This window comes from Camelus ferus, chromosome 1, assembly GCF_009834535.1.
Source record: "Camelus ferus isolate YT-003-E chromosome 1, BCGSAC_Cfer_1.0, whole genome shotgun sequence".
NCBI lineage: Eukaryota > Metazoa > Chordata > Mammalia > Artiodactyla > Camelidae > Camelus > Camelus ferus.
The window spans coordinates 118,538,952-118,565,992 of record NC_045696.1 but is presented as its reverse complement, the minus strand read 5'-3'; the positions used below and the strand labels follow the sequence as shown (position 1 = coordinate 118,565,992).

The 27,041-nt window shown below is 42.0% G+C and overlaps 1 protein-coding gene across 7 annotated transcripts in view; it reads right to left on the bottom strand.

Annotated features, from left to right (window-relative positions):
• The window catches only part of TBC1D5 (TBC1 domain family member 5), a 498,574-nt gene that overhangs the window by 54,265 nt on the left and 417,268 nt on the right, over nt 1-27,041 (bottom strand). For 6 of the 7 annotated variants that reach the window (XM_032488852.1, XM_032488869.1, XM_032488856.1 and 3 more), the window contains one exon: nt 14,547-14,854. In XM_032488852.1, the coding sequence (XP_032344743.1) occupies nt 14,547-14,854 (308 nt within the window). Of the gene's footprint in view, nt 1-10,491; nt 10,558-14,546; nt 14,855-27,041 lie in introns of all 7 variants that reach the window. The other variant, XM_032488881.1, reaches the window with a different exon arrangement.

Here is a 27,041-nt window from a genome sequence, read left to right as displayed (position 1 = left end):
AAAGTGTTATAGTTTTTGCTCTTGCATTAAAGTCTATGATCCATTTTGAGTTAATTTTTGTATATAATGTGAGGAAGTAGTTCATCTTCATTCTTTTTCATGCAGAGATCCAGTTTTCCTAGCACTATTTCTAGAAAAGACTATTTTCTCTCCATTGAATGGCCTTGGTACCTGTGCTGAAAATCAACTTACCAAAATTGTAAGGGTTTATTTCTGTGCTGGAAACTCTGTTCCATTTACATATGCTTATCTTTAGGACAGTACCAGGCTATCTTGATTACTGTGCGATATATACAGTAAGTTTTGAAGCCGAGGAGTATGAGCTTTCCAATTTTGTCCTTTTTCAACTCTGTTTTTTACCATTAGGAGGGCTTTGCATTTCCAGATTAATTTTATGATCACTTTGTCAAATTTCCCCAAAAAGACACCCGAGATTTTGACAGTGATTACAATGAATACACAGATCAATTTGGGTAGTAATGCTACCTTAACAATATAAGATACAAGCTAAATACATTTATACTGTATTTTGTATTTACTGATGCAGTTACATTTATCTATGCTTTTTCTTTGTGTGGATTTGAATTAACTTATAGTACCCTTTCATTTCAGCCTGAAGGACTCCCTTTACTATGTCTTATAGGGCAGATTTCCTAGCATCGAATTCTGTTTTGTTTTATACGTGACTGTCTTAATTTCTCCTTTCTTTTAGGAGAATAGTTTTACTGGATAAAGAATGATTGAACATATAGTCCTATTGCCTTCTGGCCTCCAAGATTTTTAATAAGTCAGCTATTAATCTTATTGAGGTTCCCTTGTATACCATGAGCTGTTTTTCTCTTTCTGCTTTCAAGATTCTCTCCTTGTCGCTGGCTTTTAGCAGCTTGCCCATGATGTGTTTAGGTATGGACCTCTTTGAGTTTATCCTGTTTGGAGTTCACTGATCTTCTTTGAATACACAGACTAATGTGTTTCATAAAGCTGTGGAGTGTTTCAACCAGCATTTCTTCAACACTCCTCCTGTAGCTTTCTCTCTCTTTTCTCCTTCTGGGACTCCCACCACCTGCATATTTGGTATACTTGATGGTATTCTGCAAGTCTTTGAGACCCTGTTCATTTTCTTTCATTCTTTTTTTGTCTCTCTCTTTTTCAGACCAGATCATCTCAACTGACCTATCTTCAAGTTATGATTCTTTCTTCTGTTGGCACAAATCTGCTGTTGATTCTCTGCAGTGAAATTCTCATTTTGGTTACCATATTTCAACTCCAGGATATCTATTTGGTTTTTTCTTTTTTAAATCCTTATTGCTTTTTTGATATTCTCTATTTGGTGAGACACTGGTCTCATACATGCCTTTTGATCTTCAGACTCAGTTTCCTTTAGCTTCTAAGAGATACTTATAATGGCTGATTTAATGGCTTCTGGATCTAGTAAGTCAAGTGAGTGTCTCTGCTTCCTCAGGGGCAGTTTGCATTGACTGCTTTATTTGCTGTCATACAAGCCATACTTCTGTTTCTTTATATGTCTCACAGACTGTTTATTGAAAACTGGGCATTTTAATAAAATAATGTGGTGGCTCTGCAAAACAGATCCCACCCCATGCCCCAGATCTCTTTTATTTGTTGTTTTTTAATTTTTAAATTAAAAAAAAATTTTATGGTTACTTCCCTAAATGAATTGTATAAAGCCTACATTCTCTGTTGTTATGTGCTGCCCACTGAAGTCTCCTCTTGGTGAGCTTAGCAGTCAGTTAGGAGACAGACGCTTCCTTTCCTTAATGACTTGCACCAGTAAATCTCTAAGCCTTTGCTGGGGGCTCTGTGTGTGTGTTCGGGGCATGCCTTCAGTGCTCCAGCAGGCAGCTTACAACTCTGCTCTAGATCCTACAAATCTTGCCTCTGCAAGGTCTCAAGTTCACGCAGAGCTGGCAGATTAAACTCTTCTCAGTCTTTCCTGGGCAGGTGCATGGTCCTGCATGTGCGCGGCCTCTAGGATTCCAGGAAAATATTGGAGCTTTTCAAAACCCCCAATGGACATCTCACTCCTTAGATTTTCCTTTTAAGTTTCTTGCTAGCCTCTGATTTTCCTATTCAGTTTTTGGTTCACCTCTTGTCTGCTCCGTTTCTGCCTTGGGCGGCTGTGGTGTTAAGTAAGTGGCACTGACTGTTTCTGATGGAGGCCCTCTGGATCTGGTTTCTCCCTTAGCAAGCTATACATAAAGTCAAATAGAGACAAGCCCTATGCCATAGGCTTTTCAGTGAACTGCTGGACACGTCAAGGAGTGACAATTTAATGGGGGTAGGACTTTTAGGGTGCTCCTAACTCATCCTTTTTTCTCCAGGGGTTGTGAGGCCACTGGTTATCAAAGGCTATGGCAGAGCTGGGGAGAGGAGGTGGAAATAGGAAAGTTAAGATGTTACAAAGTGCGCTGTTATTACCAAGACTCTGCCTTCTCCCCCTTGAATAGATGCTCCTTAAATGGACTCAATCCTTTGATTAATTTCCAGAGTTCTGACAAAGATGATTTTGGCATTTCTGCCACTCTTCCTATTACTTTTATGGAGAAACAGATTTTCAGACGTCCTTACTGTGTTATTCCAAAAGTACTCCCCTCAGTAACTTGCTTTTTGAACTTGGTCATGAAGATCTGTCCTTGCTATAGGTAAAAATCGGCCTTATCCTTTTTAACAAACATGAAGAAAAAAATTTTGTAGCACTCCTGCATAGTTAGGATTTTTCTAATTTTTTGCCTTTACAGACAAAATGACAACACTCTAGAGAGGTACATCTTTAGGTACAGTTGGTTATTTCTGTAAGGTAAATTTATACAAGTGGAAATGGTACATATGTTTTAAATTTAGATAAATGACTCCAAATTGCTTTCACCTAAGATTTTAACATACATACGTGTGTGTGTAATATATATTTTTATGTAAGTGTAACATGACATACCTTTATCTATTTATTTATTTGGTAATCTGATGGAGGGAGGACTTCACTGACTTAGCCTGAAGTTTCTTGGTAACTAGTGAGGCTAAATATCTTTTAACACTTTAATATAGGTGATCTGAAGGTCCTACATGAATTGTCTCTGCTCATTTTATTTTTAAGAACTGACTTAGGGGAGTGTCTCCTAAATTCTAGAACAAAGCCCTTTGTATATATGTGGCATTTCTTACCCCAAGGTGATAAAGTGGGAAACAATTTAAGTATTTATTATAAACCGAGATGTTTCTTTTTTCTTTTAGGAATATTTTCTCATTGTTCCTTGGAACTCTACTCCTTAAGTAGCTTCTAATGCCCTGGGTTGGTGGATGATAAACCTAAAACAAAGGAATGTTTACTCAGCTTTGAGTTTCAGATTACTTTTAAAAGTCCATGGTGGGGGGTGGGGGCGGAACCTAGGAAGGCTACAGCATTTTGATTCACAAGAACATGGCTTTTTCACAAAATGAAATGAAAAAACTTCCATCTTTTTTTAAGTTTTTACAACTGAATTTATCTGTCCCTTCAAAATTCGGATCACCCACTTACTAAATTATCTGGCACTGGTGACTTCTTAAAGGCATTATAATGGCTTTTTGGATTTTTCCTATGTTAATTCCTTTATTAAGTTTCTCTCTTCCTTCTTGGGTCAATTTTGATAATTCATATCTTCCTCCCAAAGTCATACTACATGGCAGAATGATGCCTGTGCCCTTAATCTCCAGAGCCTGTGAATATGTTACTTTCTATGGCGAAAGAGACTTTGCGGGTGTGATTAAAGAAACTTGGGATGAGAAGACTGTCCTGGAGGATCATGGTGGGTTGACGTGAACACATGAATCCTTGAGGTGAAGCAGGGAAGTACAAGAACGAGTCAGAGATGGGACTAAAGAAAAAGGAGGCAGTTGAAACATGAGAGGGATGTGACCTGGTGGTGCTGGTTTTCAAGAGGGAGGAAGGGGGCCATGAGCCAGTGTGGGGATGGCCCTCAGCTGACAGCCAGCAAAGAAACGGGACCTCAGTTCTGTGGTCACAAGGAACTGAATTTTGCCAACAGCAGAAAAGATTCTCCCCAAGAGCCTCTGGACACCTTGGTTTTAGCTTGGCCAGACCTGTATCAGACTTTTGATCTGCAGAACTGTTAAATAAATAGGAAATCCTCATGAATACTTCTTTGATTATTCTGCTCTACTTCTGATCTCTAGACTCTCAATATTTGACATGATAGTTCAGATTCTGAGTTAATCTAAAATTCCAGGTAGAATCATTTAAATTTTATTATACACCTACAAAAAGAATTTTTAATTTTGTGGACTACAACAACTCCCCTCCCCCATTTTTTTTCCAAAGTGAAAAAAATAGTCATAAGCAGTTATATATGTCCAATCTTATAAAATTTTAGTTCCCTTGAATACATTCTGAAATAAAGCAGGGGTTATCTATTACACACATCTATCTATCTATCTATCTATCTATCTATCTATCTATCTATCTAATACTTATACAAGTAAAGTTCTATCAAATCTATTGGGAAATGTTTTCATAAAAGGAATTATAATATTATCAAGGAAAAAAATCTTCAGAAGTTATCCCAGTCATACGCTGTACAAAATAATTTCCCCTCAATTACAGAAATTAGCTAACATTTTGGTGCCCTTGGAGAATATAAACTTAGGAAGATGGGGTCACCAGAATGTGAGACAGAAAGAAGGAACCTGAGACTTCCCTGCCCTTCCCAGACCCAGCACAGGCGGGAAAAGCCAGCCCTGGCGTGGGGCACCAGGTACACGGGCGACATTCCATCCCCAGGCCTCGCCCGGACAGCTCCTGCGCTAGGGGTCAGTTTTCTCGACAAGCCCGTAGTCCATAAAGTGGTCCTGAGGCTCTGTAAACCTTTCACAGGTTTTAGCTGATAGGAACATTAACCATTCCTTCTGTTGCACCCACGCTTGAGCTTATTCCAGGAGGCACATTCTTAAATCCCTGGCTGTGGTGCCCCGGCCACACCCCCTCGACAGGACTGAGGTCCCGCTTCTCCCAGATGCTGGGCGTGTTGGCTGCTGACAGCTCTCATGGGTTCCTCTCTGCAAACAGCCCCTGGCTGACGAGTGCTCTGTCTACAATCTGCCCCTTCCCTGGGAACAGCTCTAGTCCAGGGGCTGGTCTGGGTGGACAGAGGACAAAGGCTGGCCCCCCGGCCTCTGACAGACCACTCTCAGGGTCCCATCCCAGCCCCAGAGGTTCCAGAGCAACTGAAACCAGCTCACCTGGACCCTCGGCTCAGTGCTGCTTCTTTCCCTCCCAGGACTGATCCTCAGGGCATGGCCCCGAAGCTTCCGACCCGTAAATCTCTGTCTCGGCTCATTTCTCCAAAGCGCTGACCCAAGACAATAATTTACAATTTTATCCTGCTGTCAGGCATTCTGGACTGTACCAAATAAAGACCTATTTATTCTTAAGCCACCTGAGACATGCATGCAGTCCTTCCTTCATAACCAAGCAGTCGGGGAACATGCCTGGTGCAGACTGACCCTCTGAAATGACTACAGAAACTGCACTGAGGATGGGGGATGGGGGGAGCAGTGACTGCAACAGGATCTCCTGAGATGCTCTCAAACTAGCAGCACAAGGGAAATGCAGGCGTGTAGATGCACTGACTAGTTGACGGTCCAGGGAATAAAAGCCAACACTGAAGTATAAACAACAGTCCTGCAGAAGCACAAAAGAGAGATGGTCCAGTCCTGTCTCAGGTAATCAGAGGTGTGAGCTAAACGTTAAAATCCGGAGTGTGGGTGGTGGGGATGGTAACTCAGGGAGGGTCATTTTTGGCAGGGAAGACAGTATTTACCAGGCAGTTGGACTGCTGGGAACATGTAGGTCAAAGCCTGATTACACCTTCTGGTGCTTCCGGCCGTCCATATGTAGTTAAAAACGACCCCAGTACCAGTGTAAAACAGGCTTCAGTCCACCAGAGGGCTTCTTTTTCATTTGATGATTATTTCAGTGGTTTTCTCAGGGAAGGGGAGAGAAGGGAATCAAGTAAATTATTTCCAACTGCTGGTACCCTACATGTAAGCCTTCCCCCCTTTTGGTAATCCAGTTCTGGGGGAGGGCAGGGAGGGGGACTCTAAACATCGGGCCAGCTAGATCCAGAAGAGCGCCTTGTCCTCCTGCGAAGGGGTCTGGCCTTTCTCTTGCCAGGGACGGCATGAGTTATTACAGAGACTAAGCAGGAAAGGAGCACAAGGGTCACAGGAGCGTGGCTGAATAAGGCACCTCCGGCTGGTCCACACTGAGATGATAAGGTTGCAGACCTGCCGGCACTCTCTGGCCGGACTGTCCTCAAGCTGGCTGCACTGCTCAGTGACCACCCACGGACTTCAGACAACTGGCTCTCAGCCCAGGACCACAGCATGCGCCACACTGAGAGTGCCAGGGGCGGGGGGCGGCTGCAACCCAGCCCATTCTGTGTGTGAAGATGCCGGCACAGAAGGGGCATGGACCTGCTCGTGTGCACCAAGGTGATCTCTGGACTAGATACGGCCATGTCTAGGGGCACAAAATCTTTCCCTTGTTCCCTTTCTTTCTCTGAACTGTTTGATAAAAGTTCTGTGTCCCAGGGGCTCAGTGCCACGAGGGTCCCGCCAGCCCTTACTCTGGGACAGGTGTTCTGCTGACTTCCTAAGCCCCCCTTGAAGCAGCTGCTCTTTCTCTCTCTTTACAGGTAAGAGGTTAAGCAGCCTCCCTGGGCCACCCTGCAAGGCAGTGGTGTGGGCAGGAGTCAAATGTGGGCCAGCGCGCAGAGCCCGTGCCGGGCAAGGGGTCCCACCCGGCGCCTCTAACAGCAGCTGTGCCGGGGGGGGGGGGCTGTTGTCACTGTGACCAACATTCAGCAGAAGTGGAATGAGGTCTTCTGATGGCAGAGGGCAAACTTCGACCTTGTTCACAACCCAAATCCAACTCATTTATTCAATGTCTTTTGGAACAATGTTCCAAAAGGATGCATTTTCTAGCTGAGTGATGCCTCCCCAAATGTGTTTTACATATTCTCCATTTCTCTGGCTTCTTAAAGGGACTACTCAGAACATAATGGAACTACCTGCTCTGCTTTGGACTATCCTTGCCCACTATCCACCGCCCAGAGTGACCAGGACAGGGTCCTCCACAGGGAGACCCTCCTGGTGCTCCCGCTCCTCCCCCGCCCTGCGTGGACGAGCAGCCCCCCTGTCCCCTCACGGCCACGTCCTGCTCTTCCTCGTCTTGGTTCTGCCAGGTTGCTGCCTGTCACCCGTGCTGAAGCATTTCTGTCGGTGCCATCTGCTTCGGGGCCCAGAGTGAGGGCATCTCCAGACACAGCTGTTACCACACTACTGGGATTCGCATGTTACTCCTCAGACTAAGTTTCTTTTTTCTTAGAAGTAATTGTAAGAAACTCAGCACTGGGCACCCTTAGTGAAGTGGGCTGGAGAAAAGGAAGCTGGTCTTTTTTCCCCAGGTAATGCCTTTAATTAATTGGGATTGTCTGATGGTGTATGTATTTTCATTTTACTTAAGAATGTCAACAGTGGTTACCTGGGCAGGGAGATTTGTAGCCCTTTCCAACCTTTTTTCTTTAAAAAAACCACCTGATAAATATTATACAATGATATCTATGTGTGTACATTTATGTATATACATTCACATCCATAACATAAATGCATACACAAATATAAATTTTTAATGCTATGGCAATAACTTACATAATCTGAACTTCTCTCCTTATAGCTCACTATATGATACTCTCTACTTTCCTGTGGTTGGAAATTCTAAATTCTCTTTGGCAGTAATGCCTGTGTATTCGTGTGTGTGTATCTCCCCATATCTTAAAGTTTGTTAAGTTTGTGAGTAAATTTCTAGGTATCTCTCGACAAGAGTTTCTGGGGTAGATGTGCAATTTCCAAAAATAATCTTGAAGAAATTCTTTGAGTTAAGTTGTCAAAAAATGAACTCTCATGTGGTGCATTTTTTATGATTGCAACCTACACTGAGAAATAGAAAATGGAGCTTTCCAACGATTTTCCAAAAATTATTTACGGACCTAAACTCTGAAATCTCACTTTAGATGCAGGATTTTCTTCAAAAAGTTAAGATCCATATAATTATTGTGTGATAAAAGGCAAAGATACAGCTATGAAACCTCATGAGAAGAAAAGGCTACATATAATCAAAGGATCACTGAAAATATTGATACTTACTTCATTTCTTGAAGTGTGCCCCATGGCTTAAAAAAAAAGATACTTGGGAGTGTTGAAATGATAGTTTCAGTTCCCTGAAATGAAAAGTAAATCTACTCTCGATATATTACATGGGGGAAGAAGCTAAGTGGGCCTGGCGTCTCTGATGAAGCTCTCCAGCTACTAATATTACTGGCCCTATGTGTGAAGCAGAGATTGTTCGAAAGTTCTCTGTTGCACCACTGACTATTCTGGTTCACGCTACTTCCCCTTGCTTCCTGACACTCTGCAGGAAGTGTGCTGGGGAAAACACAACGTGACTTCTCTAGATCGGGGCGGCACCACCTCACTGTCTCATCACAGGTTGGCCGCTGTTATGTGGGCCTCGTGTCTCAGGAGGCAGCTGGAGTCACCCCATCAGATCAATACGGCCCTTGTCCAAGCAGGGCAGGTAGTGAATCCAGAACAGGGTACCCGGAAAAAGAGCTGGTTCCCAACAGCGCCGGCCTGCTCGTCTAAGCACCAGCTAATGCCCAAGCAGCCTGGTGAAGCTGGAGGGGGCCGAGGGCCTGACAATCCTGGCACTTAGCCTGGGCCCCCAAGAAATGCTTGTTGAATAAACAAAGGAGATGATTCTACTGGCACAGCTTGAGTTATCTGAACAAAATAATACGACCTCCTTCTTCAAGACTCTGTTCAAAAAGTCACGTTGTTCACGTGGCCCTGATCCGCAGAAAGAGGTGGACTGAGCAACAGCCCAGGAGCAGAAGTCAGAATAAGCAAGCCAGCCCTGAGCTTTCTCCTTCCCCACGTATAGACTGATGGGGCTTCCAGAGCCTAACATGTACGAGCAGCACTCTGGCTCTGGGATAACAGAACTCTTACTAAAAAGTTGCCTGGGCTGGGGGTGGGGTCAGGTGGCGGGGGGTAGGGGCAGTGCTCAGATTTTAATTTTAGGAAACAAGTTTAAGTCCCATGAATTCTCACTGTTATCAGTGGTCCCATCAGTACTCACTTAAGTGCAATCACTGACAAAGTGAAAGAGATGTCATTTGGAGATGATCTGCCTCTTCTCCTGGCCCCCCTCCTATATCCCTTATTACATAGATCACTTAACAGACAACAGGAAGAGTAAACAGCAGCTTTTCACCGAATCCCCGAGTTGGAAAAGCCCTAAAGGTCAGCAGGCTCAATTACCAGAACACAGCCAGGAACTGTACCTGTGAAACACAGGACTAAATATAGACATACGGACACACCCCTCTGTGGCCACAGGACGTTTTTTTTAGAGGCGAAGCCAACACATGCCTAATCTCCTAATCACAATATATCATTTTCTGTTAATTTATTAAAAACCACAGATATTGTGGAGGTATATTATTATTAGAATATTTCAATTCTACTAGCATGACTATTCTGTGTGGATATTGTAAATTAAGGAAAACAAGGTATGAATTTCAATTAATACTGCTATTTTTTTAGTCTGAATTTCAGTGGAGGATTCTTAAAGTTAATCTAGGCTTCCATTTAATACAGAATTTCTCTGCATGGTTTGGTTTATCTTAAAGATTACATAATAAAAGATTTGTGCAGTGACTTAAAATATTTATGTGTCTAAATTTCACAAGAGATGCTGAATATGGATTACTATTATTCTCTATTTCTTAAGGAAACTTTTTCTAGCTTTTGAACAAATGGTTATGATAGTAAAATATTATCTTCTTATTTTAAATCATTGCCAGTTACTCCACATAGAGATTTGTCAGACTGGACTTCAATTCTGTTAGTATGATTCATAATACAAAACCTGTACTTAAAAACATATTGCAAAATCATTGTAATTCTTTTAGGTAAAATAAAATAAGCACCTCTGGCTCACACATACAATAATATGCATACAAACGGTATATAAAACGTCTAATCTCAGAACTACTTTGTCAAATACTGTCACAAAGCACCTATGCAATGAAAAGAAGACCCCAACATGAGCTGCCAAATAAAGTGTGGTGTTAAAACGACCACAGAATATAGAGTGACCATATTTTGCAAGGAAAGAGGCTGGTGGAAACTTCATAAAAAAACCCCACATCTTAGCCGGACTTGGCATCACCGTGGTATGACATGAGAAGGGAATTTTGTTCTAAACAACAGTGCCACCCAGTGGCTAAACAATGGTAGTGATCTGATAAACAGCACGGATGGAGGGTGGGCAGAAAGGAAAATGGAGCTTTGGAGTCGGCAATGACAATACTGCAGGCAGGGATGTACACTACGTTGCCATGGTAACTGTACCTGGGAGGTCAGTTAGAGTCTGGACAGGAACAGAAACCTGAGCATCGCTTCCTGTAACTACATCGCCTGGATTTCATAAGAAAAAGTAATTAGATTTCACAAAAGGGGAAAAAAACAACTTTTCTTTCACACTTAATGTTGTAATACTTATCAATCTAATGACTAAAAGTACAGTGACACAGAAAATGCAACACAATCTTAATAAAATTAACATAAAATATTTTAAAAAGAAAATAATTCTCAAAAAGTGTTTCCTAAAATGCTTTTCTGCATTTTTTAAAAAAGAAAAAAGCAAGTTTCTACTAGTCTAGAGTACGGGAGACTTTAGCAATCAAAAGACTTTGCTGTGCAGATTTCACTATGCATAATTGTGTGATTTTATATTTTCTTATTTTAAAAAAATTCTTTATCCAAAAGTAAGTTATATGCTTTTATTAAGAAGTAAGCTGTCTTTTGAAACTGATACCCTCCTACAACAGACAAAATTTATTTTTAACTAAGCTTGAAACCAATTTCTTCAGTGACAAAGACCTAAACAAGTTCTAATTTCATATTAAGTATTGAAAAGATTTCTTAAGTTACCACATGTACTTATAAATGTCAACATGTAAAAATAAATCTGTGAACTGCATACCCTTTAAACTTGATATACTTATTATAGGCGAGATTTCATTTACAAATTGGGCCTGTAGTAAATGCTTAAAATAAAGAAGTGTTCAAATTCAAAAATAGACAAAGGAAAAGGGAGGAAAAAGCAGTGTTTTAAGAATACAGGAGAGACAGGAAAAGGAAAAGGAAATTCTGCGCGGCACTTGAGGTACACGGCCGTTTAGAGGGAAGACTTTCTGGTGCTTTGATTTCCTTCCTGGATGACAAAGTTCAACATTAAGCACAGTCATTGCCAACAAAATCATTCTCTGGCTATGTCAGCATCTGCAGTCCAATGCTATTTTGAGATTAACAAGCTTAAGAGACAAGCCTTCTTAAAAGGCACCATATTTTCTGTGTGTGATCATGTATGATTAACAGATTTGCTTTCCCTGTAGCTTTTATACAATAGTACAAAATCAGTTTCTGAGTTACATAACACACCCTCAGTGCCGTGACCACTTGCCACGATTATGATTTACAGCAAGGCCAACTCATCTGGAAATTATTGGCTTGTAATTAGACCATCCCTATCAATTAACAGTACACGCATTTATATTCTCTTATAACTGAAATAAAATCTATAAATAGGTACATACACCAAACAAGTGATAAATGACTTTCAATGAAACTTATCAGGTCCTGAATTTTCATAATACAGTAACTCTCCATGCACTGATAAGTGGTATGCCTAATTTTCTGTACATTTGAACATTTTCAATTCTATGCTTGCTACCCATTTTGCGCTGCTGCTTCTGGATCCCTATTAATGTCTATTTAGAGACTGAAAGCTAATTTTAATATTGGCTGTCACCAGGAAAATTACGGAAAATCTGCGCTCCCTTCTTCCTTCGTGACCCCGCCTTCAACACACACACCAACTACAGGGTGCATTTCAGGCACCAGATATACGAATTCTGGGTTTTCCATAGAACTGTTTCCCTAGATAAGCACAAATAACTGAGAGTTAACTAACCAACGAAAGCCAGAAGCATTTTCATCTGCATAAACGACCATTTTCCCAACAACTTTCAAATTTTCCAGCGGAGTACACTAAGAGGGTGGTTACACATCTTCCCTCAAAGGCACTGAGCAGTTCTAAGAGAGAAGTCACATTTCGACCCCAGCCTCTTGACAGAGTAAAGACTGCTCACTTATCTCTGGGACCAGGTGACACGCTCACAGACTGGTCAGTGTCACCACACAGCAGGACATGTGTGCAAAACACCAGTATGACAACCAGGGTTGGAGCTGAGTTAATAAATGCATCTTTTACCCAAAGGAACCTTAGATTTTTGGAGCTGGGAGGCTCCCGGGGGTCAGTCCAAGCCTCTTCTCTCAGAGTGAGGGAACAAAGGTCAGAGAGCTGCAGGACCGCCTGTGGTTCATCGGAGAATGAAGGAGGGAAGGGCGTCACCTACCCCACCTTTGCGATATCAACCATTCCCAGGGCCTTTTATCTCTGTATTCAAACCTTTATGCAGGGAGGGGCATGAGCAGCTCTACTGATCTTTAATGTGAAGGTGGGTTGACAGGAGAAGAACAAACCAGAAATAAAAAGAAAAGTTGCTGAACGAGATAAGTTCCTTCCAGCCCGGGGATCAGTTACAAAACGCCCCCGTGATGCTCCCATTCCAGACACTCTGCTTAAGTGCTCTGCTGCTTCCTTATAACTGCGGACTTGGTCTGCATCGGTTGTTCCATCCTCACGCACTTCCCTCCTCACTTGCTGTGATATTAATACTTGACATTTCCTTAGAGACACAACTTTATATTTCTAGAGTCATTTGGCTTGGTTCCTCTGAAAATTTAAGCTACAGCACTGAGATTCTCTGACGCATCTGCCTGCCATCAGTTAGAATTACTACTGACTACAACTTGTTATCAAAGTAGTACCGCAATCATATTTGTTTAGAACAATCAAACAGTACAATTAAGAAATATATAAAATAACATTCATTTCCACTCTGGAAGTGGGCATGTCTCCTGGCATTAAAATACACTTACGATATGTTAAAGATCTGAAGTCTCCTTTTCTTTAAATCATGTGTGATAGCTCGATATTAAAAAGAAAGAATGTTAATTTAAAAAAAAAGAGTCTTATGTAAGGCAAATTGAGTATTCTCATAGAAATTTAAATACTAATTATATGAGGTCAAATACCTCCTAGAGGGAACGGAGGATAAGACGATGTAAATAACAGAAGAACACACTCATCATTGCGTAACACTCATCATTTTCTATCACTGGGGAAGAGAGTCCATCTAACTTAAGTTTACCAGTTTAAATGTCAATACTTTAAAGTTTTTAATAATTTTGGATGCAACCTTCTTAAGCAGAGTACATGGAACATGGGTCAAGGTCTTCTTACTGACTCAGTTTTACTACTGTTATTGTCAACACCAGGAACTGAACACGGCTGGGATGCAGGGACCCCTTTAAGACGCGCAGGACGCCTGGGTCAGGATATTTGCCCTGATACTTCATGGCCACAGACTCTATGCCTTGTAGGGTCTTAGGGTTGATTTTTGTAGATTTTCTGCCATTGTGTTACTGTTCTTGCTTCCACGGTATAGACAGAGTCCCACCACTAAGAACAAATGTAGTTGTTTCTAACTGGCTATGAATAGGGGCACTTAATACAGATGTCTTTAAAAGTAAGTGGAAAAGAAGAGAACAAGGTTCTGAGTATGAACCTCAAGGGCTGTCTTCTGAGTAAAATACATGGGGAGGTGAAGCCCTGGAAAGGCCCTGAGCTGGAAAGGTGCTTCCCCGAGTCCCAGCAGCAAGAGAGCCGCCAACAGCAATCCAGCAGCAGCAACTGAGAGACGGGGAGGGACCATCTCTGCTTCTTCCGCTCTGATGTCCTCAGCTTCCACCTCTTGGTGTAGGGACTCAGACACTTACTCGGGCTGCTTGAGATACTCTGTTTGGCTCCCCCACCCCTCGCCTTGTCTAGTTGTATGTCTCAGAGGTCCCTGAAGGGTGACTATAAGCCTGGTGACACACTTCTTCCAAACCAAGTGCAGGGATTTATGGGGTGGCTGGCAGAGCCCACGGCACCAGAACTTTCCCCAGAGCAGCACGACCCAACGTCCGCAGGGATCACAGTTGACTGATTTCAAGTTCTGTGCTGTGATGGTCCACGCTACACTCTGTGGGCACAGCCAGGACTTGGAGGCAAGTATCCTAAGGCCTGAATGTTAAAAAAGAACCTTAACCAATTACCTTAAGAACCATATAGTATCTGATATTCCAACTGTAAAAGGATCCAAGATAACAGATTTTTAAAAATTTAGTTGTGCATTAACTTCTCTTCCTAGGGTGGTGACTCCTCAGAGGCAGGTGAGGAAACCCCAGGCTCACTGGGAGCGCTTCCTCTGAACTTGCTAGCGGTCTTCCCTTACCTTTGTTCAGCTGCACTGGCATGCTTTCCGACTTCATCAGCCTCTGCTGCTGCTGCTGCTGCTGCTGCTGCTGCTGCTGCTGCTGCTGCTGCTGCTGCTGCTGCTGCTGCTGCTGCAAAGGGTGTCTGGGGGCCTCTGCAAAGGTCCTGGTGGGAACCACGGCAGGGGAAGGGCTGCTGCCAACGCCTCCTAGGACAGGGCCACCCACGCTGCCTGGGGCCATTGCTGGAGAAATCAACTTTCTTCCAAAGTTAATCAGGCTATTAGAGACCTTGTTTATATTCAGGGGAGCGCCTTTGGCATTGGTTCTGTTAAAAAAAAAAAAAGGTCAAGAGACATTATTCAAATTGGAGGACAACTCTCACATACTCTGTTGGTATGAAAATCTACCTTACCTGCTTTGCCAAAGGTCATTTGCTAGATCAGCTACACGAAGTGGGGTGTGAAAACTTGAGTGACCGCAGAATAGTAAAATAACAAGATTCTTAAAGATGTGGTTTATGTACTATATATAAAAGTAAATTTAAAAAAGTTTCTTCTATATAACACAAGGAACTATATTCAATATCTTGCAATAAACTTTGGTGAAAAAGAATACGAAAATGAGTATATGTATGTATATACATGCCCGGGATCTTGGGCTGTACATGAGAAACTGACACATTGTAACTGACTGTACATCAATTGAAAAAAAAAAAAAAAAGATGTGGCTTATGGAAAATAGTCTTCCATTCATTCAGGGCTTATCAGTACCTGCACTGTGACTGTCCCAAAAAGACATAGTTCCCCTCCCGGAGATTCCAGTCCAGCAGGCAATAACCATATGAATCGGATAATCACAGAAATAAATGTATGACTAAAACCCGTGATGAGGGCTCTAAAGCAGAGGTACAGGGTTGGGCGCCTTGGGTACACACAGAGGGGCGCCTGGGAAACAAGGCTGAGTGGAATTCCCAGGGACTGTGGGAACAAGGCCACATTTCATCTCATTTTTAAAGTGTGTCTGAGAGCCACGGAGTAAATTCACAGAAGTACATCAAGTGTCCAGTTCAAGAGAACTGCGTCTAGCCCCTCAGCCCCACTACCACCCGCATTCTGTACCCCCCTTCCCCACACCCCTGCTTGACTTCTCTTGACAGCACTCTGCATCATCGGACATATTACATATTTCACTTCTTTGGCTATTATTTGTCCATCTCCTCTATCCCCCAGTCGAATAAAAGCTTCAGGGAGCCCAGGACTTAAGTCTCTCTGCTATACTGCCGCTCCCCAGAACACAGTAATTGTTCTATAAACACCTGTTAAATGGCAGCTGAGCCTACCTGTAGTCTGAGTCTTTCCACCTATTACCAGGGAGGAAGAGTCCTCGCTCCCAGCCATGGCCAATCCCCCGGGGTGCTCTGGATCCCACCTGCTCTGACCTCTGGAGACCGTTGCTTGTGTGTCCTGTCTCCCGCGTCCTCCTCTCCCGCACCCTCATCTCCTGCATCACCTGGAGACTTCTGCTCCCGCACCCTCCTCTCCACTTTCTCCTTCCTACTGGATCGCTCCCGCTAGCGTACCACTGTGGTGCGTGAGCGCATGCGTAGGTGGGCATCAACTTCTCTGAACCCTCATTCTTTTCTAGTGACCGTCCTTCTTAACCTCTTTACAACGTGTTTTTTTTTCAGACAAGTGTCTTCCCCAGTCCCGCCCACCGAGGTCTGGCTGTGGCTGCCATTGCTCTGAAACCATCTCTCGAGGTCACCCATGGCCCGCACTGCAGAGCCCAAAGTCCACCCCTGTTTCACTCCACCTCCCAGCAGCAGTGACCCCCCTTCCCGCTCACAAACCGCCTCTCTCAGCAACCATGTTCTGTTGGCACCCGATGATGTAACTGGCAAATAGAGGACACCAAGTAAACGTTTGTTAAAACGAATGATTACTTCCCCAGTGATTCGTAATCATCAAGTATCTCAGGGCTATTGTCTCAAAGACCGTTATGATTATAAATTATTTTAGTTGTAGAAGGTGGTCCAACTCCATGTCACTATCGAATTTGTATTTTTTTACTGCCCAAATCCTTCCTAGGAGCTCATTTTCTCACATTTAGCTTCTTTTTGATAAAAATAGGAAACTGAAAATCAAGTTGGAGGGATCCGCTTGTTAGGATTTTAGTTAACTTGGATTTTCCCGTCATGTCCTTCCCTCAGCTCTACCTGGCAGCCCTCACACAGCCATTCTCCTGCTTTTCTATGACAGCTGTACCCTTGGCATTACCAGATTCAGCACTAAAACAGAACCAATCCATCCTTCTGTAATAAAAAGCAAAGAACACTGCTTCTTCCTTCCGTAACATTTTCTCTAATGGTTCTAGCTACTATTACGGGTTGGGTGTTGGAGACTTACAGTGCTCAGGAGAGAGGACAAATCAAACTTAAAACCTGGAATTCAGCCTTATAGAAGGAAGAGCTCTTTACTTCTAATGCAATGAGATGTGAAAAAATCATTTTTCAAATGGTTCTTGTTGCATCGTTTCATCTTTAAAGAACTGAGCTATTTAATGTCCTTCCCCAAATTATGGAAAATAACATCTCCTAATGGACAGAAGGACATAGAGTGATCTGCACCACTCACTTCCCATTGTCAGCTGCTTCGTAATGAGGGAGAGCATTCTCAGTGTACAGACAGCACAGCTTGGCAACAGAGGAGGCCCTCAATATGCATGTATCGAGAACAGGCATGAATGACGTGTATGGAACTCATACATTCTGGACCAAGAAGGCCTTCACCTCCCACACTGCACTTAGCAGCTTGTCTGCATGCCCATCTCCTGGGAGCGACGGCAGAAGGAAGTTCTGTTTTGCTTATTTGCAAGTCAAGATTCATAATTCACAGATATGAATAAGTTATAATGTTGTTACCCCCTTTTTTATAAACAAAAATGTACTAGTCAAATTCCCATATTGCCAGTTCTACAATTTATATGTTGATAAAAGTACTAAGAAACTGCCAGAGCATCATCAAGAGACGATGGTGAATGCATCTTCATTACCGCTAGTAACCACAAAAAACAGAGAGCAAGCTCGCGCCAAGCAATTTTTCATCTGAATCGCTCTTCAAAAGGGGCTGAGCACTGTTTTCCTTTTTGGAACATTTTTTGTTTTTAACCAATTTCCCCCTCACCCACTACTCATAGCTTCCAGAAGAATATTTTATTATCAAAACAAATGTTGAAGGTGACTCCTTGTATTTTCAGACAGTAACACTTGTGAACCATGAACTTCTAAAGAAAGCACGCAGTCCATCGTTTGTTTCATGACTTTTATGGCAGATAGGCTGATACAGATCTTAAACAGTAGCAGCAACACTCTTCACAAGACATCCCGAACAATTTGCAACAGTTATTGGCTGTGATATACACTATTAAGTCACGTGTGCTAAATTAATGAAACGTAATCCAGTTGTCAAGAGATCTGATGGACAGTGAGGGCTGGACTGGATTAAAGATGGGGTGCAAAGTGTAAACAGTGTTAAAATGAATATTAGGAGGGTTTGGTAGTTAACAAGACATGAAATATTATCAAATCTAATGAGTAACTAATTCTGTGTAATCAGTCTTTCACTACTGTAGTCTACCACATTCTATTGCTAAAAATAGCATGTAAGAGGGACTGTTTTGCAATAGTGCCAAGAACTTACTATTGGCACAACCTCAGGTAGCAGATTAAGTCAGTAGCAACAGAGGTATTTTTCTGAAGATCCATGAATCCTTCAAAAGGCCCATACCAGAACCCAAACTGGCTTCACTGCTGGGCCCCTTTCGATCAGTTTCTGAAATTCTGAGAATGGGTGACTTGCTGGCTCTTCCTACTGACTTATCTCCTACAGCCTGGCCTTCTAGCTCACACTCTGCTTGCTCAAAGACCGTCTAGGGTCTCCAGTGCCTCCTAACAGCCAGGATCATGAGCTGTTCTCATTCAACTTCTAAAACCTCTCTAAAGCTTTTTAAAAAAGGATCGCCTCTGTAAGAATTCTGCACAACCTTTCCTCTCCTGGTATACAAATCTCGATACCACCCTGGCTTATTTCCTTCCGACCTAGAGATTTCAGTTGTAAGTCTAATACTAGGTATCTACTATCTGTTTATTTCACTCCTTTGGCAATAAAATTTTGTTAGATGCTTGTTTTATATTTTTGTCGAGGAATGAGTTTTCCAACTTATTTTTAATTATTTTCCTCTACAGTCGAACTTACATTTTTCTTATTATTTCTTTTCTCGTGTTCCCAAAGGTTGACTGCTCGGTTCATTCATTTATTCATTTATCCATTTTCTCTTTTTCCCCATAAAAGCATTTAAAGCTACACATTTGCATCTGATTACAGCAACAGTATCAAAGATTTCCCCCCATTTTTTCAAATAGTCTGTTGACTCAATTGTTATTTAGATATATTTAAAAATTTTAGATACTTGCGTTTGTTTTGTTTAAGTATGTTACTCATTTTGTTTTATTAAATAAAAACAGAAATATCAGAAGAATAGAAATAGGGAAATATTCTGATTTTTCAAAATTATGGGAACCAAACTGGAAAACAGACTGGTTTACACAAATATTTTTACTAATTACTGGAAATGGCTGAGTTTATTACAAGTAGCCAGTATAGCTCACTAAAAAAAGTCATCCTAAGACAACTTTATTTCTTGTCTGAAGCACTGACATCTGTTAGATTTTATCCAGGTATGTCAGTGCCAGTGGATACAGCAGGGGACAATACATGCTTAGTTATAGCTGGACAATTGTGCCTCACGTGTACTGTGGAATGTTCTGGCCCCCACCTGGTGATATGTGTCTCAGACTTGCTTCGCACACTAGCTCACCAGTCCTTTTATTTAAGGTCATGATCTTCTATCACTGGGTTATGTAACTTGGAAGAGTTATTTAGCCGGCTGTCTGGACCTACACTTCCTGATCTTTAAACCAAGGGGACTGAATTATATGATATTCTGTGTCTCTTTTAGATAGAAAATCCTACAATTTTGTGACTTGAAGAAAGAGAACACGTGCTTATCAAATTTGAGACCAAAGGTTGCAGAGACACCCAATGTATCAGACAGAATGATCAAAATTTAAAATGCTCTCAACAGAGTACCATGAGAAATAATGAAACATAAAATTTAATGAAGATAATAAAAGCTTATGCACTTAGGTTAAAATGCTTTGCAACTGCACATTACGTATAGAATAGGGAGGCATAGATTAACGTAAGTTTATGTTAAAAATAAATCAAACACCTAAACAAAACTGTTTTGGAATGGTCTACAAGGCTAATCTGAGCTCACAATGATGATGCTGAAAGAAAATAAGATTCCTGGGCTGCATTAATACTAGACGAGTGAACTTGAGGTTTCCAGTCCAGTGTGTAAGAAGCTTGGAAGTCTCTACTCTGTCCTAAAAATAAGTCAAAAGCTGAACAAACACACAAACAGAATTGACAACTTTTTCTTAGATCTGTAAGAAAAGTGAGGTCACAGGGCAAACTGCTGTCTCCAAATTGGAGAGAGTTTCAGGTGAATACAAGAGACTCAGAGAATCAGGACTTTCAGAGCAGAAACCTACCAGGAGAAACCCACAGGAACCAGTGCTGGGGTAGGGGACTGGAACTGTACCTGATGAATTGCTAGAGGCTCAGTGAGGACAAACCTGAGTTCAAATCTCCAAGGGGACCCAGTCAGGGCGGGGGGATGAGGGGAGCCCAAACTTTTGTGAGTTTTGCCTCCTGGAGCTCTACCAGGTTCTCATGGCAAGGGGAGAGGAAAAGCAACCATCTGAAATACAGCAGAGCATCTTCTTCTTAAAAGGTCTGCCTTCAGGAGAAATATTTAACCGGAGTCTAACCTGCTGGGATTTTTTTCAGAGCCTAACTGACCTGGGGGAAGGGAAATACTCAACCCCAGCCCCCTCTGCCCCTCCTGTGGTACCCTAAGTCGGTGGGGGCGGGGCTGACAGGCATGTGTCAGGTCCACAGTCCAGAGGCACAGGCTCACTAAAGGACTGAGACCTTCTCACAGGACGACAGAATGCTCCCTCTCCCCCACACCTTATCACCACATTACTAAACGCCTGTTTTGGAGTTTCTTTTACCCAATACCTCATTTCCAACCATCAAAAAAAATTGCAAGATACACTGAAAAAGCAAACAAAACAAAACAAAACAAAACAAACAAACAAAAAAAACACAGTTTGGAGAGAGAGAGAGAGCAAGCATCAGAACCAGACTCAGATATAGCAGGGATGCTGGAAGTATCAGATGGGAATTTAAAACAACTGTGATTAAAAAGCTAAGGACTCAGGGAGTGAGTGTAGCTCAGTGGCAGAGTGCATGCCTAGCACGCACGAGGTCCTGGGTTCCATCGCCAGTACCTCCATTAAAGACAGACAAATAAAAATCTAATTACACCCCCCCCAAAAATAAAATGCTAAGGATAAAGTAGACAGCATACAAGAACTGACAGGAAATATAAGCAGAGAGGAGGAGATTCTAAGGAAAAGTAAAGACAGAGATAAAAAATACTGTAACATAAACAAAGAATGTCTTTGATGGGCTGAGTGAGAAAAGAATCTCTGAGGTGGAGGAGACTGCAACCAACAGAAACTCCCCAAACTGAAAAGCAAACAGAAAAATGACAGTGAAAGCAGAAGAGAAGATCTGAGCACTGTGGGACAGCTATAAAAGGTGTAACACGCACAGGATGGGAGCAACAGGAGGAGAAGAACGAGAGAAGGAACCAGAAGAAATATCTGAAACAATAATGACCACGAAGTTCCCCAAATTAACATCAGACATCAAATCAAAGATCCAGGAAGCTCAGAGAACACCAGGTACAGCAAATGCCCAAAAAGCTATACTTAGTCATATCATTTTTAAACGACAGAAAATCACAGAAAAAGAAAAAAAAATTGAAAGAAGTCAGAGGAAAAAGACACCATACCCACAGAGGAATAAAAATAAGAAACACATTGAAGTGCACCTCTGAAGCCAGGCGTGGAAGAAGGGAGTGCAGTGAGTGTTTAAAGTGTTGAGAGAAGAGACCACCAACCTAGAGTTCTGTACCCTGTGAAATTATCCTGCAAAAGTAAATATGGTAGCTATACATCGCATTTATTACCCTCTAGTAAATACGTACGTCCCTTCACAAGAAACATGTGCCTAGAAACACCAGATGAGTGCCTACGCTGCAGGAGGTAACTGGACAATTACGGCAGACAGTTTTGGTGGTGCATCAATTTCTGGCAGAGCTGAGTTCCGTGTTTATAAAATGGAGCGGAACAGTGAGGAGGAATGAGAATCACAACGGAAGAGGAATGGCTGAAGAGCAGGGAGCAAGTCCTCCAACGCTGAGGCTGCTGCGAGGGAAAGCAGGGCTTCTCTGCCGGGCTTTAAAAAATGAGCTGAGTTCCCAAAGTCACAGAACGTGACAGAAGACAGATTAAAAAGCTCTGACACAGGAAATCCTTTCCAGTGGTTTAACAGGCTCTATTTCAATTTGGAAGAGCTCCATTTTTGGAACCGCAGAAGCAGAGATTAGAAACTCATTTCCACACACGCAGGCTTCCCGGAGGCAGGGCGCGGCGAGAGCCCCTCCCCGGCTGGAGCGGGCTGTGACCCGCAGCGCCACCTGCCTTCCGGCATCGCATCCACAACCCGCTAGGATGAAAGGACCAAGAAGAGGTCTAGGCCCTTGCGGGATGAGGACCAAACCCATCTCCAAACCCAGGGCCCTGCGCTGCCGCCCTGCCTCCTGACTGTCACCCTCAGTTTCTCTCTGTCCTTCTGGCCCCTCTTCCCTCCTCTATGGTCATCTTCCCTCCGAGACCCTTTTCCTCTAGTCTTCCCCCTTCCTTCTATCACGGTCTCCTTTTCTTGCCATCGTTTTCTCATCTCATTCTACTTACACTTTTTTCCCGTGATAAAAACATAAGTTATTTTTAAATTATTTTCTTTAGCCCAAGGAATAGTTGGAAAAAGTAAAAATAAGTATGTGCCTTTGGTTTTTGGATAGAAACAGTATTCTCTCTGCATTTCTTGTCTTTCCTCGTCTGTCATTACTGACCTACCCTGAACGGATTCCGATTCATATTTACTTCTTTCATCCTTACATACATCTGTCTTTTATTTGGAAATTTAAAAGAAAGCTGTCATGGTTGCAAAATAATACTTTTCAAGATGATTCTAACACTTGGGCTAACGTTCATGATGTACTTCTACCCGCAAATTCTCTAAGTTGAAGGCTTCCAATTCTATACAATGAATTGGTTCCCAACTTGCTTAATTCTTTACCTTCAAGTTGAATCTGTCTAATTTGATTCAGCGAAAGACACCTGTATCTAATTCCAATTTGCTTGCCATGTCGTGAGGTTTCTGTTATGTTAGAAAATCAACTCTCTCCGCATCTCAAGAAACTCAAGATTTTATAGGTCTTTATTAAAACTATGTGATAAAAGTTCGCTATTACTCATCCCTTAGGAATCTGACTTTCAAGTGAAACGTGTTTCCTTTCAGCTCTAAAGAATGTGATTATTTTGTAGGTGGCAGTTACATTTTTGTTAATGTGATGTGAAGCCAAAGGTTAGGGACAGAAGGTTGGCCCTTGTGGGGGGTGGATATAAGCTAGGCTGTGGGGCTTACCTAATTGGTTCTGAACACAACTTATAATATTTATTTAATATAATCAATAATAAGCAATTACACATTAATCATGGTTCTATAAAACCATTAGATAAACTCCCTACACATACCTATAGGAGTGAATAGTTACGTTCCAACCTCTAGAGTGGTAGTTTTCCACTAATTTATTTCCTGACCCAGTGTCACTGAAGGATATACATCTCTCCCACTGTAACTGTGCTTTGTGGAAGTTTCTGGTCTAATGGCAGAGGATATAATTCTGAGACACCCACCCATTGGGGAGTTTTGCCCTCTTCATCCCTCCTCCTTTACTGTGAGAATCACTGTGTATCTTCACAGTTAAAAAAAAAAAATCTCAAGCAGCTGTAGTTAAACATATATCAAGAATCAACTGTTAAAGAGTTTTAAGGAAGGAGATACAGGAGCCAATAAATATAAAGAAATGTGAGTCCAAGTAAAAAGGAAACGGTCACATTTAAAAAACTACAGCCACAGAAGGGAACAGGTGAGGTGCCGGGAAAAAAAGAGAGAAATTTATTTTCTCTCAATTAAAGAAAAAATCTACCAGACTGCTACACTAAAACCTATAAAACACTGCTGAGAAAATCTGACAAAGACCTAGTTAAATGAAGAGCCAGTCTGTATTCATGGAGTGGATAATTCAATAATATGCACGTATCAGTTCTTTCCAAATTGATCTATAGAGTCAGTGTAATGCCAACCCAAATCCCAATTACTTTTATAAAAATTGACGTGTTGATTCCAAAATTTATATGGAAACGCAAAGAACCTAGACTCGCCAAAAGAATGAAAAAGAATAAAGCTGGAGGGCTCAGAGCACTTAAAATCAAGATTTGCCAGAAAGCTACATAATTAAGCCAGGGTGGGACTAGAGAAGGGGCAGAATGTCCAGAAACAGATCCATATCTACATGGTTAATGGATTTTCAACCAAGGGTCCAATTTCATTCAACAGAGAAAGGACAGATTTTTAAACAAATGGTACTGAACTGCTGGATATCTCACAGGAAAAGATGGACCTTGATCCTTACCTCACTCCACACACAAACATTAATTTGAACTGGACCACAGGCGGAATACAATGCTAGAACACATAATTTTAGAAGAATACAGAGTATCTTTGAGACTGTATAGTAAAGGGATAACTCAGCAGGCCTGGGCTGCCCAAATCCTGCACCCTCCAAAGGCGTTTAGGACTGGCCCTCTAGGGATGATGACTGGAGCTAACGTATAACCCCTTGGAATGTCGTGCCTGATAAAAGTGCCTTTGTATACCTGGGACCTTGGGCCACACCAAACAGTCTACACGAACAATGGAATTGATGGTAAAGTCTGTTTTTGTAACCTGGGCCCCTGCCATACTGTATGGGTCTGACCTCTGAGGGGACTGGAGAAGGAGTAGTTAATGTCAGTCACATGGTTGCTCCATGCCTACATGACCTCTAATAAAAAACCTTGGGGGACACCACATCTTGGGTGAGCACCCCTGTTGTCATACATGGCCCCTGGGAGATTTAAGCACTCCACTGGGAGAGGACAACTGGAAACTTGTACCTGGTTCCTCTTAGACACCAATCTTTTCCCCTTTCCTAATGTCAGTCTGTATCCTTCTGCCGCAGTATACTGTAAACACAAGTGTAACAGCTCTTCTGAGCTCTGTGAGTGCTAGTGGATCATCAAAGCTGAGGATGGCCTGGAGGACCCTCAACAATGGAAACTAAGAGGAGTCTTAGAGAGATTTCTTAGATAGGAAAACAAAATCCACTAGCCATAAAAGAAAACACTGGTAAAATAAACTTCACTGAAATAAAAATCTGCTCATCAAAAGACATCATTAAGGCACGGTAAATAAAATGAACAAACAAGCCACACACTGGGAATAGTATCGGCAGTAAATACATCTGACAAAGACTTCGATCCAGAATATATAAAGAATTCTTACAAATCAAGAATAAAACAACTGACCCACCAAAAACAGGCAAATACTTGGACAGCTCACAAAAGAAGATACACAAATCACCAATATGCTATAAAAAGATGTAAAGTAAACCACAACGAGATACCACTTTCATACCAACTAGAATGGATAAAATCAAAAAGACTGACAATAACAAATATTGGCAAGGATGGAGAGCAATTAGAATTCCCATATATTCCTCATGAGAGTGGAAAAAGGTACAATTACTCTGTAAAACTGCTTGTAGTTTCTTATAAAGTTACATATCCATCCACCCTATAGAACAGTTTAATTTCTAAGTGTTACCCCAAAAGAAAGAGAAACATATATCTACCAATAACAACAATAACAAACAAAAACATCAAAAACACCTGTACAAGAATGTTCATAGCAGTCATAGTCATAACAGCCTAAATCTGGAGACAACCCAGTGTCTATCAACAAGAGAAGAGATAAACACCTCGCAGTATATTCACATGATGGCGGACAACTCAGCACTCTACAGGAAGGAACCACTGATGTATGCAGCAATGCGCATGAATTGCAGAAGCATTGTGCTGAATGAGAAAAGCTAGACACAAAAGCATACATACTGTGTAGCTCTATTTATGGGAAGCTCAATAAAAGGCAAAACTAATACAAGGTAATAGAAATCAGAAAATGGTAGCCTTGGGATGGAGGGTTGGAACGGATTATAAAGGGACATGAGGGAACTCTCGGGTCAAAGAAATGTTAACTCCAGATGCATCGTTTTAGATGGTGGTTACACGGGTACACACAACTGTCAAAGCTCATCAGACTCATCACTTAAGATCTCTGTATTGTCTACAAATTATACCTAATATTTTTTTAAAAGGAGAAAGATTCATCTGCACCAGATAGGAGATAGTGTTACCAATTTACCTAAATTGGTTAGGAGTGAAGAACTCTCTTTGCTACAGTGGGAAGAGCATTTCAGACACAGAAGTGTTTATTACAGCACCAGCTCTTATCTGAGCAAGAAAATATCACAAAATTACATTTATATAGAAATCAGCAGTCCTTTGAAATTCTGATTAGCCAATTAACTACTAAGGGGCTATAACCATGGACTTCTTGGCTTCATGGCTTGGGGAATATTATTAGCATGTTATTTCTTTACCATATTTTAGCAATAAAATACTTCTGAGTGAATACAATAAAGCCTAATTTAAACATTCTTGTTGACCACAGAAAATGGAAATTGGCCAGGAGAATTTTATAATGCCTTTTAGGTATTCAAAACAGTAGTTATTTATTGCATCATTAAACTAAATATCACTGGATACTAGAGACAGTGCCAGGTACCGGGCGAGGCCCTGGGAAAACAAAGACCCCCAGGTCCAGACCCTGACATCCATATGAGTTCTTCTCTAATTGAAGCTAACAAGCATTCGTTCATTTCACTACTGTCTGAATTTGTTCTCTGTGCCAGGTACTCAGCAAACAGCAGTGAAACAGGCACACGCGGTCCCTGTTCTCACGAAGCCCAAATTCTAGCAAAGGATTACAATTGCTGGAAGAATCCTTGTACTTCTTGGGATCATGCACTTTCTAGAACATTCCTGTGAAGCTGGGCCCTGGGAGGAGCCCTCTTAAGATCCTGATTTCAAGGAGAGGTGGAAAAATATTGGCTAGCAGGCATTCTTGGGGGTAAAAATGGATTGGATGCCATGACTCCCAGGCACACAGAGCCCAGATGGGGAACGTGGGAGACATCTTCAAAGGCCAGGGAGCCTTTCCTTATGGAAACATCCTTCCCTGGAGCCTGGCTTCCTCTTACATCCCATGCAGGGATCCTGACAAGGGGCCTTTCACAGAGGGCTTACCTCC